The sequence below is a fragment of the Carcharodon carcharias genome, chromosome 5 (assembly GCF_017639515.1).
Source record: "Carcharodon carcharias isolate sCarCar2 chromosome 5, sCarCar2.pri, whole genome shotgun sequence".
Taxonomy (NCBI): domain Eukaryota; kingdom Metazoa; phylum Chordata; class Chondrichthyes; order Lamniformes; family Lamnidae; genus Carcharodon; species Carcharodon carcharias.
In genome coordinates, this window is record NC_054471.1 from 119,676,064 (window position 1) to 119,700,972 (window position 24,909).

A 24,909-nucleotide genomic window follows, 5' to 3' on the forward strand; every position below is an offset into this window, starting at 1 on the left:
GGTGGACATCTCCTGAGTTGAAAGAAAATGTCGTTGAAGGCTGGGAGATACATGGCCACATCCCCTCACTTGGCTGTACCCTTCCTGGAACCTGTCAGTGATTAACGTATCATGGGCATGTCCTCCTTCCTCCATGGCATGATCGCGCTCATACTGACCCTCAGCAGCCTCCTGGGTTTCCTGGGCCTTCGGATCTTCATCCTCTAATGAGCTCTCATCCTCCTCCAGTTCATCCTCTTGCAGGGATTCACTTCTTTGCTTAGCCAGATTGTGAAGGGCACAACACATTGTGATGATGCAGGAAACCCTGTCGGGAGTGTATTGTAGTGAGCCACCTGAGTGGTCCAAGCATCTGAAACACATCTTCAGAAGCCCTATGGTCTGCTCCATAAGGGAGTGTGTGGAGCTATGAGTTGTACCTCTCCTTGGAATGACCCCGAGGACGATGCACCAATGTCATCATTTCAGTGGGTACTTATCCCCAAGCAGCCATCCCTGCAGACATAATGCCCCCTTGAAAATTTCAGGCACTTGAGACTGACTCAGGATGGAGGACCCATGGCAACTCCCAGGGTACAGTGCGTAAACATGCAGTATGTGCTTCTGGTGATCACACACACAGTTGTACATTGATGCAATGGTAGCCCTTGCGGTTTATAAACATTAGGGGCTGCTGCCATGGAGCCCATATAGCCACATGGGTGCAGCTTATTGCACCCTGCACTCTTGGGAAGACTGAGATGGCAGCAAATCTGGTGAATCTTGCAGCCTGGCTATCTTTGTCCAGAGCAAACCTGACATAATGATGGTCCTTCCTGTAAAGGGTGACCTCCTTTATGCATCGATGTGCTGTGGGCAAAGAGATGCCACAAAAGTCACCAGTTGATCATTGGAAAGAATCAGAAGCCAAGAATTTGAGTGCTGGGGTCACCTTCAAATCCACTGGCAGTGGGTACCTTCCAACTCCACTTGGTGTCAGGTCTTCACAATAAACATGGCATATGTAATGTACCAGATCTCGCCAATGTGCACGGCATTACCTGTCACTCATGTGTAAATAGGAGACTCCTGGACTGTAAACCCTAGGTCTGCTGAGTCACCCCCCATTGTCTGGGTCTCTCCTCCTGACCCTCCTGTTCATACTCTGGCTCCACTTGACCATATCCCTCCTGCTGGAGCTGCACACGGAGTCATCTCTCCCTCCTTTGCCTCCTCCATTGCATTTGGACCCTGACAAAGGCAACATTGAGCCCTGGATCCATATCTGCTTTTGCCTTCTCTCTGAAAGGAAATGATGAAGACAGTAATGATTCAAAGGGCAAGAAAGTGAAGCTCAGAAGATGACACATCTGGAAACTGTAGGGGGCCTTAGTTTTTCCTGCCTTACTTGCATGGTGGCTGATGCTGCCTTGTCCCTAAGACACTAGCACACACATCGAGGCGACCAAGCTGGCTTTGCAGATATGTAACATCTTGAGCCCTAAGTGGGATGCTAAAGTTTAAGTGAGATGAGTGACTCAACCTAGCTCTTGCTCCAATCTCTGATGTGGCATATTAATGTCCAATCAGTTACTCATGGTCAATAAGTGAATGTCCTTTGGTCCATTAGGAGTGTCACATCTGGTGAATGCATGTCAGGCCTTCATTGATGGAATGTCATATATGATACAGCTGTGTCTCCTTCACTATTGCCTGCTTTCCCAAATTCTACATTCCTATGTGTTACTCTTGAGATGCAGCGACTATGATGTGTAGCCACTGAATTCTGAGTAGCCCTTTAACAGTACGAATGAAGCCATTGGCTTTCAGTGGCTTTCATCGTAAGAAGGTCTTCCTCCTTTCTTTCTAAACAGACTCCTGCTCACTCCTGCAGCAACAAGAGGTTAAAAGGGCGACTCCAGAAAGTTCCCCCTCGTATTCACCCTTCCCCCGCCTGCTATTCCACAGCCTTCCCTCCCTGTTAGCCCCCTCACGTTTCCCTTCCCTCTGACTGTCATTCCACAGCCTTCCCTCCCTATTGCCTCCTTCATGTTTGTCAGCTTGACCCCTCGTATCACAGCCCCAGTTGAAGTGCCAGTCTCTGAAAGTGGAGGCCTACATGAGTACCACAGCACAGTGGTGTTGCTCAGCACAATGAAAGCAAACAGCAGGAGCAGTCAAAGTCTATAGCTCCAGCAGATTGGCATTCATCACAACAAGACTGGCGCAGCACTATGGCAGGTATGTTCCACTCACCTCAAAGTTACAGGGACCTGAAGTTTGACTCGTGCATGCCGTCCCTTTCCAAAGGGGTTTGACGCTGACCGAAGCTTGGAAGGCGTGGCAAGATTCCGGCAAGCAGCTGTTTTAAAGAGCATTCATGACATGCCAATGAATGCAAATGGTGCTCGTGCGACTCATTGGTGGGATAACCAACCCGCCATAAAAACACCGTTGGGAGAATTGTGACCTGCTTTTACAATGGCGGGTTTCCGATTTTTTTGCCTCCTGCAGGATTCTCCTCTCCCGCCCGCCACGAAGCCCGCTGCTGGTGGAATGGGAGAATTCTGCCCATAATTTTTTTTCTTTCATGAAACTTCCTCCCCTTTATTAGAGTAAAGCCTTATATGGTTTGTATGCCTGGAGAAATGAGATGTACCTGTCTCCAAGCTGCTATATGTGAAGCTCACCTGAGAGCTCAATCCTGGGTTATGCCCTGGAATCCTGCAGAATTCTACCTGCCTTCTAGTTGGGTCCCCAAAAACTTGCTTTTCCCACCATGCTTGTTGCATAAAGAAAGACTTGCATTTATATAGCATGTTCCATGACCTCCAGCTATCTAAAAGTGTTTTACAGCCAATACAGTTCTTTTGAAGTGCAGTCACTGTTGTAAGTAGGAGATGTGGCAGCCATTTTTCATGTAACAATGTCCCACAAACAGTCATGTGAAAATGACGAAATAATCTATTTTAGCAATGTTGGTTAGTCATGAGACTGGGCAGAATCCCCCCCTCCACCCCCCCACATTCTCCTACAAAATACTGTCACAGGATCATTTACGTCCACCTGGAAGAGCAGGTGAGACCTCAGTTTAACCTCTCATCTGAAAGATGGCACATCTGACACTGCAGCACTCCCTCAGTCAGCCTTGTAACCACATAATGAGACCCGTGAATTTTAGGGCATTTAAGGCATTTGCTAAACTGGGTAAATTTATAATGACTGATAGGAAATTGATATACTCACAAAATAAAATGTACACTGTGCTAGGAAATCAAATAATGACTTCCTTTCATTTAATCTGTCCATTTTTATCATTCTAAATGTGGCTGCCTTGTCATCTTCCCTCTATCACACAAATAATAGAGCTGACAGGTTCTTCAAATTCCAGCATCCCTTACCCTGCTGGACATTGGGGATCACTGATTTCTTCACATTCATCTTCCACCCAGGACCTTTCCGCTACACAAGAAACAAAATTACTGAAATTAGCTTTTGAAATTTACAAGTGGCTCTCATGAAATTAAGTGTAGTTACTGCTGTATCCATCACTTAGAACCATATCTACAACTGCAGGAATCCTATTGCCACAAATACTTGACACAGACAAATGAAACTTCAATTTACGTTTTAACTGAAATTACACCACAGGACCCATCAACTTCTGTCATTCAACTGATGAGATGCATTGCTGAAAAAAAGAGACATGCTGTTCTAACTTCACATCTTGCACTCATCAGGACAGTTTGCAAGAATACTGATCGTAAAGGTAACAACAATTTGCATGAGAAGAGTGCTGATTGGTTGGCAAGTGGACTTTGATTAGTAAAGGTATTGCCATGGAGAATGCATCAGGAAACAGTTAACTGCCAAGCTTTTGTTCAAATTCAAACCAGGCAAGTCGACTCTGATTGGTCAAGGCATTGCCATGGGGAATAAACCATGCAATGGCTGTTCCCCAAGCTTTCAGTTAATTGACAAAGGCACAATGCGTGGACATGCTCCTTCTGCCTGCAAAGGATAGGGCCCTGTGTGTGAATATATGTAGCTCCTAGCATCCATAAGTAAGCCATACTGTGAGCCTGACTGATATCCTTAAATTGGTTGTCAGTGTAATCCTTAGCATAATCAGGATTGTTTAACTAGTGTGGTCCAATCGCAGAATCACATCTAATATTGCACACTTTGGCTGGAATCTTTCAGTCACCCCCGCAGCAGGGCCGGTGAGCCATCGAAATCTCCATTCATATCGGCGGGACCGGAAGATCCCACCTGCGTGAGGGGCTGGAAAATTCCAACCTATATTTTTAGTTTTGGAAACAAGGGCTGGTTGGGTACAGTCTGTGCTTTGCCTGTTGCGAACAGCTAAAGCGCTGTGCTATTTGATACAAACCACCAGTTGTTGGGATGCATAGCCAACATACCTGGCACTTTTTACCCTTTTGTGTGATATGCAGATCATCTTATTGGCTTGACGGCAGCATCCTGTTAGTGGAGAATACCACTCATGTTGCTACTGCATAGTAACAGCATGAAATGGATAGCTTCACCTGTTGCTCAACTATTTGAGACACCTTACCTTTCCAGGGTAATCTGAGGTAGACTGGGCACCTTTCACAACCAGTGCCAGGTATGTAGGTGCCATGCATTGTGCCTTTTTCAACTGAACAAAAGCTTGGGGGACAGCTATCCCCTGGTTCATTCCCCATGGCAATGCCTTGACCAATCAGAGTTGGCCTGCCTGGCATTTCAGTTAACTGCTTCCTTGTGCATTCTCTATGGTAATGCCTCGACCAATCAGAGTCTACTTGCCAACAAATCAACACTCTCTTTTCATGCAGTATAAATTGTTGTTTCCTTTACTATTGTTATTTTTGCGAACTGTCCTGATGAGTGCAAGATGAAAAGCTTTGACAGCATGCCTTTATTTTCAGCAATACTCAGATTCTGATAGATATAATTGTAGATTGCTCAACGATAGTTCACAGTCATTATCACTATGTGCCAAATGGTTACTAATGGAATCCCTTATAGATAAGTATTAGGACTATTACTCTTTAAAATCTATATTTATGATCCGGATGAAGTTGTTGAGTCTGCAGATAACACAATGGTTTGTGTTTGTGCCACAACTCTGGATGAAGAAAAAATTACATTTGAATCTAGATATGATGATTAAATAGGGCTATCTCTCACAGAAGACATTTATTGCAGGTAACTGTAGTGTTAAGCATGTAGAGTAGGGCTAACACTAAAACTTGAGCAGTTGAAATTCTTTACCTTTGCAAACAGTCTTGTAATCAGTGCAGCAATCACCATTTTTCAAACAATCATCAGAGCATGAACAGCGGCTCATGGGTAAACGCATCTCACCACAGCGGATCTTAGTGCATGTCCAGATCTTAGCTAAATTACAAAAATATCCAGTTAATCCAGCTTCCTTCTTAGGAACTGTAAACAGCTAGAATGGCAGCCATTGATAAACATGAACCTGCCATCCTGAATTAAAATGAAGCAGCATTTTATCATGCCTGAGAAATACATTAAAGTGTTTAACATACAATAAATCATTGAGAATGCAGTGACTTGTTATGTGGTCAAACATCTTTCACACAGTGAGATCCTATTAGCAACAATGGCTAGCATTTTACAACCCTGCAGTGGTGTGTCCCCTCCTGCCTGGCGGATGAGATGAGCCAGTTAAATCTCCATTCAGTTCGGCAGGACCGTAATATCACAATGGTCAGGAGGGATGTAAAATCCTGACCAATAAGTTGAACAGCTAGTTAATCCATTTTTATTTGAGGAAGGGTTTTTGGTCAGGAACCTCAAGATACCAATAGTGGAACTGAGATTTTAACTTTTATCTGAGCCACTGGACCAGGCAACAGGGGCTCAGTTTAATATCTTCCTTTAAGACAATTACATTTTTGGGTTTCAACACTTGTAAAGCAAACACCCACTCCTTACTACAATCTGGAATGTACTTCTATTTAAGTCACTGTGGCTAGTTCAGGCATCCCAAAGAACCTGAGTCTTTGCATTCCGCTTTACTGGATATACCATGTGATTTTTCTTGACTTTGCTAGATGGAAGAATGAAGACTCTAACAAACTATGGTTCAAACCATAAACATCTAATTAAATGGCATTTATTAAACATTCTCAAAATTGTGAAATATTTTAAGAGTAAATAATTAGACTATTTCCGATGGTTGGTGAATTGGTGACAGTAAAGAATAAATTGAGAATCATTGCTGAAACAATGAAGGGAAATGAGACGAAGTATTTTCACACAGAAGTTTATTAAAACATGAAATACTTGAGGTAGAGCCTATAAAGTCATTTAAAAGGGATGTTATGTATTTTTAAAAGAATGTCGAAGGATATGGAGAAGGACTGGAAAATTGAACTAGATCAATAAATCTAGTTGGATAGTTAGCACATGCACATAGGCACAATGGATTGAATTGCCTCCTTGATACTTTAAGTTCTAATTGAATGGCCTGGATTTTAGCCCAGAGCAGGTTCTGTTCAGGGGACCTGTTATGAGGTCAGGAAACTCAGAAGACCAAGACCCCAAACATTCTGTAGCTTTTATCTTCAGACCTCCTTTAAAATTTTGTGTGGGTTTCCCGCCGTCAGGCAGCCAGATTGACAGGCTGGGAGTCTTTGAACAGGAAGCCTGCTTCACAAGGCCTCAGTCAAGGAGGACAGGGATGTCTGGTGGTGGAGTCCCAATTATGGCGGTAGAGGGTGTTCCCAATCACAGGGCAGTGGAGGCAGTAATAATGGTCAGAGGAACAGATAGTGAGCAGAGGGCTGTTGGGCAGGGTTGGGGTTGGATTGTGCAACTGTGGTTATGGGAAACAGGTGGCAGTTGGGAGGGAGGAGCAGATAGATCATGGTCAGGGAGGGGGCGTGTTACAGGGTAGCTTGAATGGTCTGGCGGAAGCACTCTTGTTCTTCCTGTCCCACAAGCTACTCTGTAAAGGCACTTAACCCATGGATTCAGGCCCACTCACCTCCTTTCAGCTGCTGGGTTTTCCAAAGCCTGGAAAATCCAGCCAATGTGAGTTAATGACTGTTAAAATGAAGGTAGGCAGCAACAACATTCAAATCAAAAACAGAATTACCTGGAAAAACTCAGCAGGTCTGGCAGCATCGGCGGAGAAGAAAAGAGTTGACGTTTCGAGTCCTCGTGACCCTTCGACAGAACTTGAGTTCGAGTCCAAGAAAGAGTTGAAATATAAGCTGGTTTAAGGTGTGTGTGTGGGGGGCGGAGAGATAGAGAGACAGAGGGTTGGGGGGGGGGTGTGGTTGTAGGGACAAACAAGCAGTGATAGAAGCAGATCATCAAAAGATGTCAACGACAATAGTACAATAGAACACATAGGTGTTAAAGTTAAAGTTGGTGATATTATCTAAACGAATGTGCTAATTAAGAATGGATGGTAGGGCACTCAAGGTATAGCTCTAGTGGGTTTTTTTTTATATATTGGAAATAGGTGGGAAAAGGAAAATCTTTATAATTTATTGGAAAAAAAAGGGAAGGGGGAAACAGAAAGGGGGTGGGGATGGGGGAGGGAGCTTACGACCTAAAGTTGTTGAATTCAATATTCAGTCCGGAAGGCTGTGAAGTCCCTAGTTGGAAGATGAGGTGTTGTTCCTCCAGTTTGCGTTGGGCTTCACTGGAACAATGCAGCAAGCCAAGGACAGACATGTGGGCAAGAGAGCAGGGTGGAGTGTTGAAATGGCAAGCGACAGGGAGGTTTGGGTCATTCTTGCGGACAGACCGCAGGTGTTCTGCAAAGCGGTCGCCCAGTTTACGTTTGGTCTCTCCAATGTAGAGGAGACCACATTGGGAGCAACGAATGCAGTAGACTAAGTTGGGGGAAATGCAAGTGAAATGCTGCTTCACTTGAAAGGAGTGTTTGGGTCCTTGGACGGTGAGGAGAGAGGAAGTGAAGGGGCAGGTGTTGCATCTTTTGCGTGGGCACACACGCCCCCCACACACACACCTTAAACCAGCTTATATTTCAACTCTTTCTTGGACTCGAACGCAAGTTCTGTCGAAGGGTCATGAGGACTCGAAACGTCAACTCTTTTCTTCTCCGCCGATGCTGTCAGACCTGCTGAGTTTTTCCAGGTTTTTGTTTTGGATTTCCAGCATCCGCAGTTTTTTTGTTTTTAACAACATTCAAACGTCTAACCCACTTCCCACAAATTGATTGGCTACTCGCCCCTTATCTCATCTCCGTTAAAATGAGAAGTGGGTGGGTTTGAGGTGGGTAGGTTCCTGTTGCAATTTTTTTTTTATTTTAACTCTGACCCAAAACCAATCCACCCATTTTGGGGAGCTAAGATTCAGCCCTATAGTTCTAAACCATTATTGGATTGGAATACGTATTTCCTAAAATAATTTTCACAGTAGCACAGCACCTTCACAGTATCACAGTATCTTTTCAGTGCAGAAGGAGGCCATTCAGCCCATTGAGTCTGCACTGGCTCTCTGAAAGAGCATTTTACCTAGTTCCACTCAACTGCCTTATCCCCGTAACCTTGCACACCCTGTCTCTTCAGGTAGCAATCCAATATCCTTTTCAATACTTCAATCGAACCTACCTCCACCATCTTTCAGGAATTTTGTTCCAGACTCCAACCGCCGTCTGGGTGGAAAATTTTTCCTCACATCACATTTACTTCTTTTGCCAATTATTTTGAATCTGTGTCCTTTAGTTCTTGATGTTCTCTTGAGTGGGAACTGTTTCTCACTATTTACCCTGTCCATACCCCTCAGGATCTTGAATACCTCTATCAAGCCTCTTCTCAGCTTTCTTTTCTCCAAGGAAAAGAGTCCTAACCTCTCCAATCTATCCTCATAGCTACAGCTCTTTATCACTGGAAACATTCTTGTGAATCTCCTCCGTACAGTCTCCAAAGCCTTCACATCCCTTCTCAAGTATGGTGCCCAGAACTGGATGTAGTACTCCAGATGAGGCTTAACTAGTGTCTTATACAAATTCAACATGACCTCCTTACTCTTGTACTTAATGCCCCTATTAATAAAGCCTAAGATACAATATGCTTTATTAACTGCTCTCTCAACATACCCTGCCATCTTCAGTCACCTATGTATGTATACACAAAGTCCCCTCTGTTCCTGCACCTCTTTTAGAGGCTCTCCCTTTATTGTATACTGTCTCACCATTTCTTTGCTTCCAAAATGAACCACCTCACACTTCTCTGTGCTGAATTTCATCTGCCAGTTGTCTGCCCATTCCACCAACACGTCCAAGTCTTTTAACAAATCAAAATATATCCCAAACTATTGTTCAGAAATAGTCACATGAAAGAGCAGAAGCTTCAAAACATGTTTCCTATCTCCAAATATCAAAAGTTTTTCAATAAGAATAATGATTAATGAGAAGGAGAGAAAGTGAAAGCAGCTTTGGAGAGGTGACATTTGAATTGTTTGTGGATTTCTTTCTCTGACACGTACCTGGATGAAGACAGGCTTCTGCGAAATCCCAGCAACAGTTGCCAGTTTTATTACAGAGATCATCACAACGACAATCCCCAACTTCCTCGTCAAAGGGTGTAGAGCATCGGTTTCTGCAGCTAACTGGAAACGTTAATTGGTCATTATATGAGATAATAATAGTTGGTACAATAGTGTGTTTATAAGCCAACTCTATTTGTCAAGTCAGTTTCCAATTGAATTTGAGCTTGTCAAATCTAAAGCTACATTAAGGCTGAAAAAATAACCGCTGATTGTTCAGTTGGTAAGTGTACAGTTCATCTGGTCCAGAAAGGTTCCAGACTGAAACTTTTCTCTCCACTGACCTAACTGAAGTCAGCATGTTGATTCCCACTGCTCTTCATTTCAATGATCCTTTCTGGAATGTGGTTGTGGGCAAGTTCGGGGCTGGAGTTCTGATGTTTTCATGTTCAAACAAAACCCACTTTCTTAAGCTTCTTACATATGATGAATGTCCACTTGGGTCAGGCAGATACCGTTGGCCGTAAAAAGAAAAGCAGAAATATGGGGCTGAATTTTCAAAGGCTGGGATGCAAGTGTGCTGGCAATATGGTGAGGGGAGGGGATCATAATGTTATACCATTGTCATATTGCTAGCAGCAGGCACCTACCCAGAAGGAAAAAACAGTAAAAACTGGGAAATAAGAATACTGGTCCGAACTGTTTTTCCCTTCTGGGTCAGCAATTCAGCCATCTGCCAGGCAGCCAACTGACCAGCTAACAGCCCAACTGAGGACACCTCCCACCTTCCCAGCATTGTTCCCACTTCAGAAGAGCCTACACCACAAGGAGAGACCATCATATATAGCTGGTAGCTTCCCATCAGGTTTTTGAGGGGGTATGGTGGGGGTGGGGGGTAGGCGTAGGGAGGGTTCTCCATGATGTGTCCCCTATGGCCCATGTAGGGGTTTCCCTGGCAGCAATAGACATCCCTATGCCAAACTCACTGCCACAGGAATAATATCCCCTCCCCTACCCCTGAGTACCAGGCTCTGGCTGGGCACAGTTTCCTCAAAAGGATTTACATAACCATATGTGGGTACCTTCATATCGAAGTACCCTCTCCTTTGTGCTGCAGCAATGCCATTGTCCACTTGGTGCTGCCAAGGGGGCTGTAAAGTTAGCTTCCTTGCATATGTAAGTGAGGAGTCTAAATGCCTGTTTTAGGTCCTTTTGTAGCAATTAGTTTGGGTTGAGTGGAGCAGGTACCTGAACTGCTTCATTGAGAAGTTTTCAGCAATTGCTGTGGCCTAAGCAGTGGCCCTACCAAAAGGTTTTAATGAGTTGTGTAAAGAATCAGTAAACTAAACTCACATCTTTTTTCAACAGGAGATGGCTGAGGTTTCAGGCCCAGTCCAAGTCCAAGTCCAAGAGATACAACAACTAAACAAACAAGCAGCACCTGCCAAGAAAATATTGTCACTGAATTAGCTCCACAAGATAATAATGATGTAATAAGCCATAGAACTTCTGAATTCAGCACATTGCAATCTTAGGTTCAAAGATGAAAGTGTCTTATCGTATTGAAGATAGCCTGGCTGGAAATCTTGCAAAATGAACGTTTATGAAATAGGTGTGGTACATTTATCAGTAATGATAAATCAGTATGCAATGTAAATTAATTTGTTTTGACATGGTGCATGCAATACCCTGTAAAGCAAATGATAAATACAAGAAATTCTCAATATATTACGACAAAGTGAACTTCGGATTCTTGGCAATAACAGATACAATCCTGGAGAATTTTGATGTTTAAGAGCTTTGTTCAATCATGATGTACTGACATCTATAGTAAGTATATGGCTCTCAATTTTGGAGGTGTACAATATCTGAAATCTACTCATAATTTCTAATTCTGTTGCAAATGCTGTCCAAGTTTTAAACAATTTTTAATAACCCAGCTGAAAAAAATGCATTGCTATATCAAAGGAATCCTTCTCTTTGAAACTAAGGTCTTCCATTTTGGAGTCTAAGTTTAGTGGAGTTCACGAAAGTGAGAGCAATTTCCTCTGGGGAAGTGGAACGGCTGACCACGGTTGATCTTGCACGTTATATCATTGGATATGCATCTGCAAGCAGCTCACTGAATTTTGCTTGGTGTCCCATTACGTTTGTACCTATCTGTTCACAACCTCAGTTTGACCTTGAGCTGTGTTTTTTATATTCCCTGCATTATGAAAATCACAATTTCTCCTCCACCCCACCTCACTCCAACTGCCGTTGAAACTTTTGTCCATACCATTCTCACCTCCCAATTTGAATATTCCAATGCTCTCCAGCCAGCCTCCCAATCCCCATGCCCCTTCACCTCATCCAAAACTCTGCTGCCTAAATCCTATCCTGCACCAATTCCTGCTCGCAAATTTTATGCATGCTGGCCTACATTGGCTACCAATCCTCAAGTGCCTCAGATTTAAAATTCTCATCCACCTGGTTAAATTGTTTCATGACCTCCCAATATAACTGAACAATAATCCAGTTATATAACTGCCCAGAGAATCTGCATTCCTCAGACCCTGGCCTCTTTTGTACATTACCTCCCATTTTGCTCCATCATTAATGGCTTTGACTTGAGCCTTCCAACCCTGTTCTCTGGAATTTCCTCCTCCATAAGTATATCCACCGTGCTCTCTTCATTTAAGACATTCCTTAAATCCCACTTTTTTAACCAAGTTTTTAGTCACCCCTTCTAATGTCACCCTCTTTGGCTCAATGTCCACTTTTGCCTGATTATTCTTTTGTTAGGCACCTAAAGCATGTTCAAGGAATTCTATAAATATAAATTGTTACAGAGGATTTTACTTTTGTGCATTTAAGGCACATGATGCAACACATTTTGATTCTTGCCCCATTTGACTTGGAGTGACATAGCAACTTAAAGCTGGAATTAAACAACTCCTATAATTGCAGAATCTAAATTGTCAATGTGGAGTAGGCCCATGTTAGCTTTATTTCCAGAGGTGGTCACATACAAATAAATTTACTTAAGAAAGCTGTAACTGTGTCAGTTTATCCCCAGCTGAGATATTTCGATTTAGCAAAGGAATAAAGAAGTAGAAATTGGTTATGGACCACCTTTGGGCAAAAAATTAGTGGTGTTCCATTTGTGTGTGCCCAAAACTGGAAAATAAAAAGACTGGCCCAAAATTTGGACATAATGTACATTATTTGTATGAGCGCTGTTGGTGCCTGTTGTGCTTCCACAGGCAATTCATCCATTTTAAGTAAGTTAATTCTGGGAAGCTTGCCTCAGCAGCTCAAGCTTGGTTTGGGGTTGGGAGGGAAGTGAGGGTGCGAGGGGGCGGGGTTAGGTAATGTAGGCATGAGTACTGTGGAGTCTAGGAGAACATTCCTGTGATTTAAAAAAAAACCTAGGTCACAGTGACTGCTGAAGATACTGCACTTCTCATCAGAATCCAATTTTGCAGGGCAGGCCTAAAATAGGATGCTCATTTCTATATAAAAGTGGCCTAAAACCTGTTTTAGGTGGTCACCAGGGACGTTTGAAAAATGGCCCAACACAGCATTGTATCAGACATCCTTATTCTTACTTCCTATAATTAACTATTGCACTTGTTTCAAGCAAGCGTAACAAAGTCCAATTTCTACCTAGAACATATACTTAATCAGGAACACAGTCACTTTCAATTATGTTGCATAAGACATGGCCACTTAATGTTAGTAATTTAGTTTGTGTTATCAATTGATGTTAGATTAACTTTTTGTGAATTAATATTTTGCTTAACTTGCAAAAGATCACTCCAGGGCGTCATTTAATCAGGCAAAAGTAGCACCTGGAGAAAATTGGGGAACAGCTCACAGTCTAATCATGTATTTAGATCAAAATCGGTGCACTTGATCAAAGTAAAATCTGGAGTGGAAACCACAACGCATTTTGAAAATAGTTGTGATCTACCAAAGTGATTCACTTTGGGTGAATGTATAATTCAAGTGCTATCTATGAAAGATCCAGCAACTCAAGACTGGGCATCCATGAGGCACAGTGGGCCATCAACAGCAGCGGAATTGTACTCAAACACAATCTGCAACCTCATGGCCCGGCATATCCGCTATTCTACCATTACCATCAGCCAGGGGAATCAACCCTGGTTCAATGAAGCCTGAAGGAGAGCATGCCAGGAGCAGCACCAGGCATATCTAAAAATGAGGTATCAACCTGGTGAAGTTACAATACAGGACTATTTGTGTGCCAAACAGCATTAGCAGCAACTGATAGACAGAGCTAAGCAACTCCATAACCAACAGATCAGCTCTGCAGTCCTGCCACAACCAGTCATGAATGGTGATGGACAATTAAACAACTCACTGAAGGGAACTCATCCTCAATGATGTGGGTGCCCAGCACATCAGTGCAAAAGATAAGGCTGAAGCATTCACAACAACTTTCAGCCAGAAGTGCTGAGTGCATCTTCCATCTCGGCCTCCTCCGGAGGACCCCAGCCTCACAGATGCCAGTCTTCAGCCAATTCAATTCACTCCACATGATATCAAGAAATGATTGAAGGCACTGGATACTGCAAAGGCTATGGACCCTGACAATATTACGGCAATAGTACTGAAGATGGTGTTCCAGAACTTGCCACGTCCCTAGTCAAGCTGTTTCAGTACAGCTACCACAATGGCATCTACCCACCAATGTGGAAAATTGCCCTGTACATGAAAAGGCAGAACAAGTCCAACTCATCCAATTACCGCCCCATTAGTCTACTCTCGATCATCAGTAAAGTGATGGAAGGGATCAACGACAGTGCTATCTAGCAGCACTTGCCTAACAATAACCTGATCACCGACGCTCAGTTTGGGTTCCGCCAGGGCCACTCAGCTTCTGACCCGATGCTCGGTTTGGATTCCGCCAGGGCCACTCATCTTCTGACCTCATTACAGCCTTGGTTCAAACATGGACAAAAGAGCTGAACTTCAGAGGTGAAGTGAGAGTGACTGCCCTTGATATCAAGACTGCATTTGACCGAATGTGGCATCAAGGAGCCTTAGCAAAACTGGAGTCAATGGGAATAAGAGGGAAAACTCTCCTCTGGTTGGAGTCATGCAAGCACAAATGAAGATGGTTGTGGTTGTTAGAGGTCAGTCAGCTTAGCTCCAGGACATCGCTGCAGGAGTTCCTCAGGGTAGTGCCCTCGGCCCAACCATCTTCAGCTGCTTCATCAGTGACCATCATAAGGTCAGAAGTGGGGATGTTCGCTGATGAATGCACAATGTTCAGCACCATTCGCAACTCCTCAGACTGGAAGCAGTCCATGTCCAAATGCAGCAAAACCTAAACAACAATCAGGCTTGGGCTGCCAAGTGGCAAGTGGCATTTGTGTCACAAAAGTGTCAGGCAATAACCATCTCCAACAAGAGAAAATTTATCCTTCGCACGTTGACATTTAATGGCATTACCATTACTGGATCCCCCACTAACAAGATCCTGGTGGTTATCATTGACCAGAAACTGAACCGTCCTAGCTATATAAGTACTGTGGCTACAAGAACAGGTCAGGGGCTAGAAATCCTATAGCAAGTAACTAACCTCCTGACTCCCCAAAGCCTGTCCACAATCTACAAGGCACAAGTCAGGAGTGTGGTAGTGTACTAGATGAGTGCAGCTCCAACAATACTCAAGAGCTTGACACCATCCAGGACAAAGTAGCCCATCCACAAACATTTACTCCCTGCACCACCGATACACAGTAGCAGCAGTGTGTACCATCTACAAGATGCACTGCAGAAACTCACCAAGGGTCCTTAGAGAGCACCTTCTAAACCCACGACCACTATCATGTAGAAGGAGAAGGGTGGCAGATACATGGGAACACCACACCTGGAAGTTCCCCTCCAAGCCACTTATCATCCTGACTTGGAAATATATCACCATTCCTTCACTGTCACTGGGTCAAAATCCTGGAACTTCCTCCCCAACATCACTGTGGGTGTACTTATACCACAGGGACTGCAGCAGTTCAAGAAGGCAGCTCACCACCACATTGTCAAGGGCAACTAGGGATGGGCAATAAATGCTGGCCTAGCCAGCAAAGCCCACATTCCATAAATACTCCCTGCAGCTTAGCTTTACCAAAAATACCAAGAGGCTCCTACTGCTCAACTGGTGGGATAGTATTATATAGAAAGCCTATTTAGAACTTGGGTGCTACAAAATAAATTGTTGAGAAAATAATTTGATTTAAGTTTAGTGATTTCATAGTGATTCAAAACATTAATAGTCCAATTTCTCCATTTTCATTCTTGTGATACTTGGATGACTAAACCCAGAGGGGATGAATTCCTGCTAGGATTCTCGTACTCAGGGAAAATAGTTTCAAGACATTCTCAATGGTTTTAAATTTCCATGGCTCTTTTGCCAAAGTGGACAAGTGAAAAAACTCTCATCGAAATGTACCCCAAAACTTTTCTGTACATATTAATATGCACATTTTCCTAGTGAGTGTATATAACACTCTATGTGATACAATCATTTTATTGTACACTTGGAAGACTTCTTGAATCAATCAACCTTTATGCTTCTACAACCTAGCCTCACATTATCAGGCACTGTCCAATTTCCTTACTCCACAAGAGCCATATTTTGATTTGAACATGTTGTACTCATTTCTGTTAGGTACTTCACTTTTGTCCCTTCCTAGTACCAGTTGCAAAGTTAACCAAAATTCATTGAATACAGATTTTAAAATGTGATGCAAGATGGTCTCTTCCAAATGACCTAAGAACCTGGCACATGATTCAAAACTTTTCAAATTGGGGGAGGTTCATCTATAAATGGATCCATAAATGGAAGATTATCTACAATAACATCAATACCCATTGGGTGACTGGAGTCCAGCATCACCATTTAATTTTAAAGTAGGAACTTTCTGGGGGTATGGGGCAGAAATTGCAAAAATCAGCTGACCTCCAGAAGCTATCTTAGCCACCTTGTCAGTGTCCATTTCTTAAATAGAAGACAGTTTCAGAAAATTATATCCTGAATGCAGTCCATGCTTAAGGGTGTGAATAGGACTTGCCTTCACTGGGCATGAGACCAATTAATGAATTTAATTTCTGGCCACAGCTGTGTTAAATAACTAAAAGAGTGAACATCAATAAATATTTCAATAATGGTCATTAGTAGAGCACTTCCATGGTAGACCCCCTATTTCTCGTGACTTTGACGGAAGAGCCATGGGAATACCAGAATCATGGCAACAACTGTTTTTCCTGGGTTTCTGCAGCTATTATGGTGGATGAGCTGGAAAATCTCCATTGAAATTCATGCCCCACTCCCAAATCCCCAGGTGTCATAATATGGAATTCTGTTGTATTTGTTAAGCTCCTTCCTCCTTTTGACCAAGGTGTTCCATAGGTCGAGAAATCTAAAGCAGCTTATACTTAACAATTTATTTAAACAATTTTTCCAGTTTTATATTGGGACTTATCTCCTGCTGAACTTACTGACAGGTTATGTTTATAGCAGTACAAAGATACATTAAAGCCCTAAAAAGAGACATGAAGGCATTAACTAGGTGTTATGATTTAATCAGCCTATAAGCTTGGCACACAGAACACATGTGAAAGTTTTAAGATACATATTCCACAAAATGGTTTTATATTTTCTGTCATAGTAAATGATAACAAGCTTCATACTTGGAAACCTTTGGTCAAATAAATAATCATTGAATGATCTAACATGGCCTTGCATTCCTGACAGAGAGATTATTATAACACGCTCGCTGGGGCTCTAAACTAAAGAGTAGGGTGGTGGTGTGGGAGGGTTCACGTGAGAGGAGATTTAAAAACTTAAAGAGTCAGGATAAGGCAATAGTTCAAGGTAGAAATATGGGTAATGATAACCAGCATTTGTTAGACATTTTGAGCCCATATCTGAAGCAGAGTCACATGGACTCAAAACGTTAACTCTGTTTCTCTCTCCACAGCTGCTGCCAGACGTGCTGTGTTTTTATAGCATTTCCCATTTTTATTTCAGATTTCCAGCATCTGCAGTATTTTGCTTTTATTTGTTGAAAGATGGATGAATTAATAGCACAAATAGAAATAAAGGAGTCTGATATGATAGCCATTACAGAGACGTTGTTGTAATGTGACCAAAGCTGGGGCTGAATATTCAAGGGTATTTGACATTCTGGAGGAACAGGAAGAAAGATAAAGCAACTGGGGTAATTCTGTTAATGAAGGATAAGATCACCACAGTAATGAAAAATGATCTTGTTTGGAAGGTCAAGAGAATGGTGAGTCTGTGGAATTCGCTACCACAGAAAGTAATTGAGGCCAAAACATTGCATGCTTTCAAGAAGGAGTTAGATATAGCTCTTGGGGTGAAAGGAATCAAAGGATATAGGGAGAAAGTGGGACCAGGCTACTGAGTTGGATGATCAGCCATGATCATAATGAATGGTGGAGCAGGCTTGAAGGGTTGAATGGCCTACTCCTGCTCCAATTTTCTATGTTTCTATCAGTTTAGGTGGAGATAAGAAATAGCTCGGGAAAGAAGTCACTGATGGGAGTAGGCCCTCTAATAGCTACACATTAGGACAGAGTATGAATCAAGAAATAATGAGGGCTTGTAAGAAAAGTACTGCAATAATTGTGAATGATATAAATTTTCATATAGATTGGGCAAAACAATTGGCAAAGGTAGCTTGGGGGATGTGTTCAATGAGTGCATTCAAGATAGTTTTTTCAGAAAATACATTCGGAACCAACCAGGAAACAGGTTATTTTATACCCGGTTATGTGCAATAAAATAGGATTAATCATTGACCACATAGTAAAGGATTCTCTAGATAAGAGTGTTCATAACAGGATAGAATTTCACATTCAGTTTGAGGGTGAGAAACGTGAATCTAAACCTAGTATCTTCAACTTAAATAAAGACAATTACAAGGGTATGAAGACAGTGTTGGCTAAAGTGGACTGGGAAATTAGGTTAAAATGTAAGATGTCGAGAAGCAGCTGTAGACCTTTAAGGAGATATTTGATAACTCTCAACAAAGATATATTCCATTGAGAAAGAAAGACTCTATGAGAAAGGCACACTATCCATGACTGACTAAGGAACTTAAGGATGATATCAAATTGAAAGAAAAGGAATACAATGCTGCAAAGATCAGTGGTGGGCCAGAAGATTGCAAAAAAAAAATAGACCTGATGTCTAAAGCTGGTGTCAAGCTTGTTGAGTGTTTTCGGGGCTGCACTTATCCAGGCAATTGGAGAGTATTCCATCACACTTCTGACTTATGCCTTGTATATGGCGGACAGGCTTTGGGGATTCAGGAGGTGAATTAATCGCTACAGGATTCTGAGCTTCTGACCTGCTCTTGTAGCCACATTATTTGCATGGCTAGTCCCAGTTCAATTCCTGGTCAATGGTAACTCCCAGGATGTTGATAGTGGGGCATTCAGCGATGGTAATGCCAAGGGTCGTCAAGGATGTCAAGGGGCAATGGTTAGATTCTCTCTTGTTGGAGATGTATCATTGTCTGGCACTTTTGTGGTGCAAATGTTACTTGCCACTTGTTAGCCCAAGCCTGAATATTGTCCAGGTCTTGCTGCATTCGGACATGGACTGCTTCCTCACTGAATTTCAGGAAAGGGAATTGCTCTCTGAACACCCTGGGCAGATATCACTTCTATAAAGAACTCTCCTTCCCTCTTCCTTCCTCCCTCTTGTAACAGCTTATCCTGCTCTGTGTGCCCTCTAATCATTCTCCAAGGCATGCTGTATTCCAAGGGAAATGACTTTTAGTGCATCCATATCTGGGAGCAGTTTTTGCAGAAGCCTTCCAGTCAAACAAAAGGTGCTTCAACACCTGCCACAACACTCCGTGGAGACATTTGCAGCTTCCAACAACTATAGAAGGTTCCAGCCAGAATTAACTTCTAAGTAGTTGATGATCCTAATTTCTTACCCAACAAATTTTGTTAATTCTTATTCTGAAAATTATCTGAACGAAGTGATACGAGTGTATCTGTGATGGTGAAGGTTTACAGTTGAAACTGTTATAAAGCTGTTCCACCATCAAATAAATGCTCAATAAAATGTCAAGTCAATTGTACTTTTTAATCAAGTTACTACAGATGCTACTGTGTTAATTAAAATCTTATTAACAATTTAAAATAGCTTAGAATAATTTAATCAATTTCAATCGCATGAGAAAAAACAAATACAATCTTTTCAAATTAGATTTTTTTGAGTTTGTTCCTTTGAAATTGTGATGTTTGTGCTCAGGAATGAATATAATGGTATGAAAACTCATTTCAGAATCAGCTAATTCCTTCATAGTTTGATGATTGTTCTGTACTGATAGTTATAAATGTAGTAAATCTACTAAAACTATTTAAATCCAAAATAAGGGAAATTATCTATTAGTTTCTGTCGACAATCATTATACTTACCACACATAGTATTTTGTATATTTTTAGTTCCCTATATTCTTTCGTTGAAGTCTCCACTTGAAAATTCACCATTGGCTCCTGTGATGATCTCATTTTTGAGAATAATCCTCAGACAGACATACAAGTTCTCAAAGATTGTTGAAAAGCAGCTGATACAGAGCTCTCATACACACATTCTCTCTCTGATACTTGCGTCTTCTATTAAATCTTTACTTCCTCATATCATGTAAATCTCTAGAATCAAATGACTTTATATAGTGTGTAAGTTGAAATTATTACATCTAAGGTAATTAAACTTAGCAATAAATTATTACATAGAACAATAAATTCTAAGCATGTGGTAAAATCAAAGACAAATAAACTGCTGAGACATAGGAACGAATTTTCCAGCTCCTCATGCCAGCGGGATCTTCCGGTCTCACCAATGTGAACAAAGATTTCAATAGCTCGCTGGTCCAACCATGGGGAAACCCGCCACGGCAGGACTGGAAAGTTCCGGCCGTAATTATTAAAGAATTACACAAAGTAGTTGGGCATTCGCTGTATAAAAAGCATTTATTTAAAAATAGTATCGATAACTGCCCACTGAGCAGAAGATCTGCCTGATTTCAATACTGATCTTTAATTGCATGGGTACCTCACACTTTCAAATCTTTCTTCGTGCCCAGTGACATCATTTTGGGAGTATCTCCATTATTGAAAACTGATACAATGATTAAACATGTCCATGTCAGCAACCAACATTATCACTTCATGGCATACCCATAATTACAAAGATTGTTTCAGCTAGTATCAGCAGGTTCGCTTCTTGCTCCAAGAGAACACTTGAAGAATATCTTCACGTGGTTGAAAATTAGCAACATTGGAAGAGATCCAGCTCCAGCCAAATTGGAGAATAATTTATTTCCCCTTTTAAAAAAAAGGGTTATTTTACATTTCCTTAAGTCATTCTATATATTTATTTACTCTTTGTGGGTGTCACTGGCTAAGCCTGCATTTATTGCCCACCCCTAATTGCCCTAGAGAATATGGTGGTGAGCTGCCTTCTTGAACTGCTGCAGTCCAGGTGGCATAGGTACATCCACTGTACTGTTAGGGAAGGAGTTCTACATGTAAATATGTGCACAATCAAAAATATTTTATGAAGTCACTGTACAATTATAGGTACATTATTTTTATGAAGTCAATGTAGGTTCACACACATATTTTATTTGTGCACATTCTTATAGTTAATGGGGTCACTGAACATCCTCACTGCATAGTGCTTGAATGGAAATAAAAATGGGGAGAACCGTAAGACAGGCTGCTGATCCATTTTTGCCCATCTTATACTACCATCTAAAGTCAAAATCACCCCCAGTGAATCTCAAGCATATCATACCATTGTGAGAAGCAGTGCTACCTGTGGGTCTAGATGTCATTCTATTTCATTTACACAGTGTGTGACTCAAGCTAACACAAAGATGGATAATAACTCTGATTGACAGCTTAGTGGGACCCCTATCATTTCTGACTTAAGGCAGGTGACAGGTAAACTCTCTCACAGACACAGACACAAAGAGGCCAAACTATACTCGAACAAAGGCAGCAAGACCAAGTTTATATTTTTAAAGTATGAGCCAGTTAGCTTCAGCTTAGCTAGATAAAAGGCAATATTTACAGAGTTAGTAAGTTGGATCTATATTATTTTTCAACATCAACCAGCATTGGGTCATCAAAGTACTCACTGTGAAAATGGTACACTGGGTAATCATGCACTTTATCTAAAATAAACCTAAAGCTGTTACTGATGTAACAACTTTGCTTCTCAGTCCTTAAAGTAAGAATATACAGGACAGAAGGAATGATTTGCAAATGCTTAATTGAGTAAGGATCCCAAAATCTCCTACCTCCTACCCAAAATCCACAAACAGGACTGTCCCGGCAGACCGATCATGTCAGCCTGTTCCTGCCCCATGGAACTCATTTCTTGCTATCTTGACTCCATTCTCTCTCCCCTTGTCCAGTCCCTTCCCACCTACATCCGTGATTCCTCTGACACCCTACATCATATCAACAATTTCCAGTTCCCTGGTCCCAACCGCCTCTTCTTCACTATGGACGTCCAATCCTTCTACACCTCCGTCCCCCACCGGGATGGTCTGATGGCTCTCTGCTTCTTCCTCGAACAGAGGCCCGAACAACCCCCATCCACCATTACTCTCCTCCGTCTGGCTGAACTTGTTCTCACACTGAACAATTTCTCCTTAAACTCCTCTCACTTCCTCCAAATAAAAGATGTGGCTATGGGTACCCACATGGGCCCCAGTTATGCCTGTCTCTTTATGGGGTATATGGAACATTCCTTGTTCCAGTACTACTCCGGTGCCCTCCCACAACTCTTTCTCCAGTACATCGATGATTGCTTCGGTGCCGCTTCATGTTCTCGTCTGGACCTGGAAAAATTTATTAATTTTGCTTCCAATTTCCACCCCTCCATCATTTTCACATGGTCCATCTCTGACACTTCCCTTTCCTTCCTTGACCTCTTTGTCTCAATTTCTGGTGATAGACTGTCCACCAATATTCATTACAAGCCTACCGACTCCCACAGCTACCTCAACTACAGCTCCTCATACCCCACTTCCTGTAAGGACTCCATCCCATTCTCTCAGTTCCTTCACCTCCGTCGCATCTGTTCTGATGATTCCACTTTCAAAAACAGTTCCTCTGACATGTCTTCCTTCTTCCTTAACCGAGGTTTTCCACCCATGGTGGTTGACAGGGCCCTCAGCCGTGTCCGGCCCATTTCCCACGCATCTGCCCTCACACCTTCATCTCCCTCCCAGAACCATGATAGGGTCCCCCTTGTCCTCACTTATCACCCCACCAGCCTCCGCATTCAAAGGATCATCCTCTGCCATTTCCATTAACTCCAGCATGATGCCACCAACAAATACATCTTCCCTTCACCCACCCCCGATGGCATTCCACAGGGATCGTTCCCTCCGGGACACCCTGGTCCACTCCTCCAACACCCCTACACCTCAACCCCCCCCCTCCCACGGCACCTTCCCATGCAACTGCAGAACATACAACACCTGCCCCTTTACTTCCCCTCCCCTCACCATCCAAGGGCCCAATTCACTTGCACTTCCCTTAATTTAGTCTACTGCATTCATTGCTCTCAATGTGGTTTCCTCTACATTGGAGAGACCAAATGCAGACTGGGCGACTGCTTTGCAGAACACCTTCGGTCTGTCCGCAAGCATGACCCAGACCTCCCTGTTGCTTGCCATTTCAACACTCCACCACAGTCTCATGCCCACATGTCCATCCTTGGCCTGCTGCATTGTTCCAGTGAAGCTCAACGCAAACTGGAGGAACACCACCTCATCTTCCGACTAGGCACTTTACAGCCTTCTGGACTGAATATTGAGTTCAACAATTTTAGATCATGAATTCTCTCCTCCATCCCCACCCCCTTTCCGATTCCCCCCCCCCCTTTTTTTCCCACTAATTTATATAGATTTTTCTTTTCCCACCTATTTCCATTATTTTTAAATGTATTTCCATCCATTGTTTTATCTCTACCTTTTAGCCTATTTCGATCCCTTCCCTTCACCCCACCCAACTCCCACTAGGGCTATCTGTACCTTGCTTGTCCTGCTTTCTATCCTTAATTAGCACATTCCTTAGATAATATCACCACCTTCAACACCTCTTTGTCCTTTTGTCTATGACATTTTTTGACTATCTCCACCTATCACTGGCCCTCTATCCAGCTCTACCTGTCGTCTGCCCCCCCCCACCCACCCCACAACCACCACCACCTTAAACCAGCTTATATTTCACCTCTTTTCTATTTTTACTTAGTTCTGTTGAAGAGTCATACAGACTCGAAACGTTACCTGTGTTCCTCTCTGCAGATGCTGCCAGACCTGCTGAGTTTTTCCAGGTATTTTTATTTTTGTTTTGGATTTCCAGCATCCGCAGTTTTTTGCTTTTATCCCAGAATCTTCCAGCAGTTTCCAGGTCTCAGGCAACAGAATGCACAGGGTTCAAAAGCTGTCTGATGTGTATCTGCAATGCAGGATTTTGATTTGCCTTTTAATAACACAAGTACAGTACATGAATTGGAGACATCTGGAGCTTTGTCAGCTGGTGATAAGCCTTGATTTCCCTTCCTGTTAGGTGAGGACTACCAAACACAATCTACAGCTCACAATATCTTTTGAAATTAGACCACATTCTTTTACTATTAGTTGGTTCATCATTAGCAACAGCTTCTTTGGATAGAAGTTCATATCTGCAGCACTGAGGAATAAATTGGCCTCACCAACATTCCTTAACTGGGGAGCAGTACAAATTGTTAAAATGTTACTGCCCCAACTGATTTAACTGTTAAAATCTGTTTTCAGAGGTTTGTTAGCCAACTCATTTCATCATTAGTATATTCACAGGGTTGGATGACATGATGTTTCTTAATCTAAGTTTAAATGTTTCAAATTTTTGTGGTCTCCTGGTTGCTTACTAAATTTTTAAATTTCAATCTTCCCCTGCTCAACTCTTTTTGCTAATAATCTGGAACCAGTGCATTGTAAAGCTTCAAATTTATAGGCTTAAGCTTCAAAAGGCAATCAGGATGGAAGTAAAAATGCTGCAAAAAAAACTTACATGTTCCAGTGTGACTTAAGAATTTGCCTACTCTCAGAATTGTCCATAATGTTGCTGCTTGTGCCAATGCTTGTTATGTGCACCACAGATTTTAAGAAAAGCCTGCAATAATTTTGACTTTCTGGCTACTAATGTTGTTCTAAGGGCATAACCCACAGAAAATGTTTTGTGACACTGTTACAACTTCCACTGTTGGCAATCGTCCCTGCTTGCACAGTCCTGTGCTTTCATTTTAGTTTGTGCAGCTCTCATGGGGGCTGAAGAGCCAATTGATTTGGGGGGAAAAAAGTTTAGTCCAATCTGAAA

General features: G+C 42.3%; 1 protein-coding gene across 1 annotated transcript in view; it reads right to left on the bottom strand.

Annotated features, from left to right (window-relative positions):
• The window catches only part of LOC121277748 (venom phosphodiesterase 2-like), a 166,531-nt gene extending 154,468 nt beyond the window's left edge, over positions 1 to 12,063 (bottom strand). Inside the window, exons 1-4 of the mRNA XM_041187387.1 lie at positions 12,057 to 12,063; positions 10,834 to 11,010; positions 5,260 to 5,385; positions 3,381 to 3,441 (exon numbers count right to left, since the gene is read on the bottom strand). Of these exons, the coding sequence (XP_041043321.1) occupies positions 3,381 to 3,441; positions 5,260 to 5,385; positions 10,834 to 11,010; positions 12,057 to 12,063 (371 nt within the window). The remainder of the gene's footprint in view (positions 1 to 3,380; positions 3,442 to 5,259; positions 5,386 to 10,833; positions 11,011 to 12,056) is intronic.
• Between the last annotated feature and the right edge of the window lie 12,846 nt (positions 12,064 to 24,909).